We start from the raw sequence: 5,882 nt of genomic DNA on the forward strand, positions 1-5,882 counted from the left end.
TCCAGGCACCGGCCACAACACCTGGCTATCAGGCTATTTTTAGAGAGGAGGTCTTTTCTGGCTCAGGCTGGTCTCCAATCTGTGAGCTCAGGGCAATCCAAGCCTCGGCCTCCGATGTGCTGGTGTAGCAGGAAACTGACACAGACAGAAGACTCCAAGCACCAGTTAATTAGAGGACGCGGGTTTATTCTGGCCAGGGGGTAACTCGGAACACCAATGTGTCTCCAAAACCGAGCCCCCCAACTCAATCTCTTGCCTCTCTTTTATCCACCTTTCAGGGCGGGAGTGCACATGAGGGTCATAAAACAGAGAGAGACATGACATCATACTCAAGGTCCCGGGCTCAAGGAGGAAGGTCAGATTCACCCACATCCTTGAGACCAGTCGGACCACCTGCCCTCAAAGGCAACAGAAACTCAAGGAAGTTACTAGGTTACAATCTGTCACGAAAGAAACATACAGACAACAGAAACGCCTGCGAGGATTGGCTGAGGCCTACACAGGGGTGCAGGACAGATTCTTTTAGTTCTGCTTTTACTTTCTTGCCTCACTGGGACTACAGGTGTGAGCCACCGCACCCAGCCTATTTTTATTTTTTTGAGACAGAGTCTCACTTTGTCGCACCCGGTGGAGTGCTGTGGCGTATAGCCCACAGCAGCCTCAAACTCTTGGGCTCAAGAGATTCTCTTGGCTCAGCCCCCAGAGTAGCTGGGACTACAGGTGCCTGCCACAGTGCTCAGCTATTTTTAGAGAGGAAGTCTCACCCAGGGTCTGGCTCAGGCTGGTCTCCAACCCGTGAGCTCAGGCAGTCCCCCTGTCTCATTCTCCTTAAGTGTTAAAAAGCCTGCTGATGGCTAGAAGCACCCTTGGCCCTCACCTCTCTGACAAGACTAGCAAGTGCCTAATTAAAACCTTTGTCTCTATGATTCTTCTCTGTCTGTTGGCCACATTTCCACCATATGGGCTTCAAGTTTTGAGCCTTGTTAAAAATCAAACCTCATTAAAAAGCGTGGTCCCGTTATCGGTCCTTTGAGTTTGATTTGGGGATGTGTTTGGTCCAGGTGGTTGAGCAAACCTGTGAGCAGGGGAAACTCAACCTCCCAGATCCAGCAAACCTTCCAGGCTCTGCAGGCCGGCGGGGCGGGGCGACGGGAAGAAAGCCCCGCCCCTCCCCGGGAGTACTGATCCGCCCCGCCCCCTCTGCACCCTCCCGCCGGGCTCTGCTCCCGGCAGCCCGGTCCTGCGCGCGCAGCTCTAGGCATGGCTGTCGCGTGGGAACTAGGGGCCACGGCTGGCTGGTCCCTTGTGTTGTGTGCCGCGCTGCTGGTGGCAGGCTGTGTACTGGGCCTGCGTCTGGGCAGCGGGCGAGGGGCGGCAGACCGCTGGGCGCTGGCCTGGCTCTGCTACGACGCACTGGTGCATTTGGTGTTGGTAAGTGCCCTCGACTTGGGCTGCGAAATCGCAGTCGGTGACTGCCTGGCCGGAGGCCCTCCGTCCACACCCCAGAGAGTGGGAAATGGAAGTGGAGAGGATAGGGGGAGGGAGTTCTGGCTCCCCGAGACTGGCAGTCGGCCCGGCCTGGGAGGCACCTGGAAGCCGCCGCACTCCGGGTCCCCAGTCAGTGCATTGAGCGCTGCTTCCCGGGTGCTACTGATGCCTCCACTAAAGAACTTGGTGAGTGTAATGGTAGTTTGCAAGATCCTCAAGAGAACCTTACTTTGCCATCTTTGTGATCTGCACATAAATGTTGAACTGAACATAACTGAGAAGGAAGATCGCTTTTGAATACCCCAAATGGAGCAAAGAGAGGTGATAGGATATTATGCAAAGTCTGAGGCTGGTGCCAAGAAAAACAAAAAACTCACACCTGTACGTTAAGGTGCCAGGCACATTACTGATTCTAAAATTTAGACGAGTTATTATGGTAAAAGCAGGCCCTGCAAAGTTAGGTGACTTCCCAGGGCCACCCAGGTGCCTTGATTCTGCGTTAGTCTGCCCTGTATCACGCCAAGCTTTAGGAAACATGGACCTTAAAAATTCAGCCCACTTTATATTTTAGCCAGGACAGCTACATGTCTACTGAAATACTTCCCCCACACATTTTAAAAGCTTTTTAAAAATATCTTTTTTTTGTAAGTTTGACCTTTCTTAAATCTAAACAAACCCATGACCAATGTGAAGCCAAAGTCCAATATTGAGAAAGCAAGCAAGCCAGCGAAATTTTTGGTAATCATGCAGTTTGGTCATCCACCAAACTGGTAATCGACCAGTTGTTTCTTGGTTGTATTTGTGCATATATAGCCATGCCTGATGTTGCTAGAATGATGAAATTCCTTCTTTTCTTATAATCAGTACATTGAAGTAAGAGACATTGAGTATCTCTGGCAACTCCTTTATTTATAGAATTGATTTTTAAGCTGTCCCTTGAACACGTAGTCCCCTAAAGTACAGGGGAGGTAAAACAGGTTGCTAGATCCACTTAAAGAAAAATTTATTATAACATTTTAGACATACAAAAAAACTATGAGAATACTGAACAACAAACCTTATGTTTACCACCTACTTTAAGATTGTCTTTTTTTCAAGCACAGATTGTCAGAAGTAACTGGACACACCTCCATTTGTGGCACTGTGAGGTGTGCTTTGGTATGTGGAGTTCCCTAAAACCTGTTTCTGATTGGAAGTCCCTCCCCCACAGCCCCATATTGTGCTGTTTACTTGTCCCACACTGCCAAGCGTTCCACTGTGTGAATACACATACTTCAGTTCTCCAAGTCTAAGATGCACCTTGTTTAATGTGTTAGAATAATCAATGACATCATTCAACCACTGTCAGCCATTTGCTATTTTAATGTCTCTGAAATGTGGATGTACCTTATAATTGATGATGAAATGTGATCCCTTAACCAGCTCTTATTCATGGACACATTTTTTTAATGCCATTACAAACAATATTTCTGAAAGGGCGGCATTCGACCAGCAGAGATCTTACAGACCACCAAAGCTTGTACGAAAGGTCTTTATTGGCAAGGGAGGGATGCTGCAGAGCAGTGCCAAGGAGGAGGGAGAAGAGAGAAGAGGAGAGCGAAGGGGGGGGGGAGCGGAGGAGAAGAGAAGAGGGACTAAAAGAAAAGTGCACCTTTATATAGGTTCGGTTAAGGGAAGTCTCAGAATGGTGATGGGATGGTGTGGTAACCAATAAGGAGTTACTGCTCTGGTGAGAAGAGCCGTTAGGGGCAGGCCATAAGTTTGAAATTTTTGGTGAGACAGGTTTTGCAACTGGGAAATAAGCAGGCAACTCCCTGTACTTGGAAAGGAGCTGTAACTTTAAGAGAAAGCAGGAAGGGGCTTTCTGGGGAAGGGACTTTTCTGGAGCAATTACCTAACAACTTCCACCAACATATTTATACACATATCTTGGAGACCAATGGGAGAGGGCACTTGAATAGTTAGCAATTGAGGCCTACAAGAAAACAAATGTGCATGTACTCCTTGGTTCAGAGTTTATTGCAAGAGTACCCAGAAATGTGGAATGAGCTACAGGTAAAATGTGAGTTGCCTCTCCTTGCCCCACACATTTTAATTTTCAAATGGGAGGAGTCCTGTGAATTTTCTGGCTGCCAACCAGCTCACAACTGCCCTGTTAGACAGAGTTTCAAGCTAAGTTTTCCCAGAGGTGGTTGGGAATACTCTCAAATGTCCAGACAGAGTGTGGTCACTGTGGCTCCAGCCATGTGGCTAGAGAGGCAGTCAGTTGACCTGCCCTCCTGTGTACCTGTAGGAGCTGGAGCAGCATACCTGAAGAAATAAATGGGCTCATCCTTGTCAGAGGCACTGTGAGCATGCCAGGCACTGGTGCTTTATGGGTTTTTCTCTCTTCTGCAATCTAAGCATAGCTCTGTAGACATGGCCAGAAAGTGGGGCAGCATATGTCTGCATGTCTGTGGGAAACATCCTGAAGTCCACATTGACTGGAGCATAAGGTTTACATGAGGAAGAAGTGGAAGGGCCAGCTGGAAAGGGGACAGGTAAAAATTCGGATGTTATTCTGTAGTAGAAAGTCACAGGAGGATTTTGAGCAAGGAGTAGCATGCCCAAAGTAGATCTTTAGAAAGATAATTTGGTAATGATATGTTAAGTCAGAAACTGTGAAGGATCTAAGATTTTACCCAGCTTACAAGTTAAAAGTTAGCCTGGTTGATTCAGGAGCATTACAAGAAAGAAGCGCCTTGTAAATAAATCTCTGGGGAGAAGACTGGGTTTTCATGACCCTGGAACATCTCAAAGGAGAGTGATCTCTCCTGGGTTATATAAACATTCTTTTTTTTTTTTTTTTTAAGGCAAGATCTCACTCTGTCATCCAGGCTAGAATCTGGTGTCACCACCCTAGCTCACAACAGCCTTAAACTCCTGGGCTCAAGTGATCTTCCTGCCTCAGCCTCCTGAGTAGCTGAAACTATTGGCATGTACCACCATCCCTAACTAAGTTTTTGTATTTTTTGTAAGAATGGGTCTCACTCTTACTCAGGCTGTTCTTCAACTCCTGAACTCAAGCAACCTTCCTGCCTGGGCCCCCCAAAATGCTAAGATTACAGGTGTGAGCCACCATGCCCAGCCTATATAAACTTCCTTAAATTGGTATAAATGCCTTTGCTCAGAGACCCAGACAATGCAGGAATGTAAGGTATCCTTGGAGAATGTTCTCTCCACATGATGCAAGTTGGATTGGAAAGGACAGAGTTAAGGTCAACTAAAAGCAATTGCCATGTTTTAAAGGAGAGAGGTAAAAAACAAAAAGCCAAGCTAAAGTGGTGGGGAGGAAGCTACTGTGAGAGACTTTCAAGGGAAGAATGCCAGAGGTGAAAGTGACCACTTATGGTTTGGGAGTGGAGATGATCTTGGGGTTTAGAGTCTGAAGGATGCAATTGTGATCATGTTGACTAACACAGGAAAATCAGGTTTTAGAACTATGAATGGAGGAGGGGGCTGGTGTGTATTTGAGAGGGAATAGCCAGGAGGCACCTGACCGTGAGCTCAGCAATGCTTTGCAGGGGTCCTACAAACTTTTTAAACAGGGGGCCAGTTCGCCGTCTCTCAGATCGTTGGAGAGCCGGACTGCAGACCCTGAGATGAGTCACCTGCTAAGCAGGACAGGCAGTGGCGGCAAAAACATCTGGCTGGCCAGATAAATGTCCTAGGTGGGCTGCATGTGGCTCGCAGGCGGTAGTTTGAGGATGCCTGCTTTACTGAGTTGAGGGAGATAACAGGAAGCCCGAGGCATGGTGCTGTTCCACAATGTTGATTCTTCCCAGCCATGAATATGGTATGTTCTTCCATTTGTTGGCATCTTCTGCTATTTCCTTTCTCATAGTTTCATAATTCTCTTTATAGAGATCTTTCACTTCTTTTGTTACATATATTCCCAGGTATTTCATCTTCTTTGGTGCTACTGTAAAAGGAATGAGTCTTTGATTTTGTTCTCAGCTTGACAATTGTTGGCGTATACAAAGGCTATGATTTGTGGGTATTGATTTTGTAACCTGAGATGCTGTATATTCCTTGATCACTTCTAAGAGCTTTGTAGTTGAGTCCCTGGTGTTTTCCAGGTATACAATCATGTCATCTTCGAAGAGGGAGAGTTTGACCTCCTCTGCCCCCATTTGAATTCCTTTGATGTCCTTCTCTTGCCTGGTCAGGACTTCCAACACTGTGTTAAATAGCAGTGGAGACAGACAGTGGGCATCCTTGTCTGGTTCCAGCTTTGAGTGGAAATGCTTTCAGTTTATCACAAGAATGGAGGAAAAAATATCCAATGTACACACCCCTATTATGAAACTAATTTAAACCTTTTTATATGAAAGCTATAACCAAATAGCCTAAGA

At 46.8% G+C, this 5,882-nt stretch overlaps 1 protein-coding gene across 1 annotated transcript in view; it reads left to right on the plus strand.

Moving 5' to 3' along the window:
- Nucleotides 1-1,240: 1,240 nt before the first annotated feature.
- The window catches only part of EBPL (emopamil binding protein like), a 41,522-nt gene continuing 36,880 nt past the window's right edge, over nt 1,241-5,882 (plus strand). The window contains exon 1 of the mRNA XM_003801803.3: nt 1,241-1,431. Within this exon, the coding sequence (XP_003801851.1) occupies nt 1,261-1,431 (171 nt within the window). The 5' untranslated portion in view covers nt 1,241-1,260. The remainder of the gene's footprint in view (nt 1,432-5,882) is intronic.

This window comes from Otolemur garnettii, unplaced genomic scaffold (assembly GCF_000181295.1).
Source record: "Otolemur garnettii isolate 467f Iridium unplaced genomic scaffold, OtoGar3 scaffold00221, whole genome shotgun sequence".
NCBI lineage: Eukaryota > Metazoa > Chordata > Mammalia > Primates > Galagidae > Otolemur > Otolemur garnettii.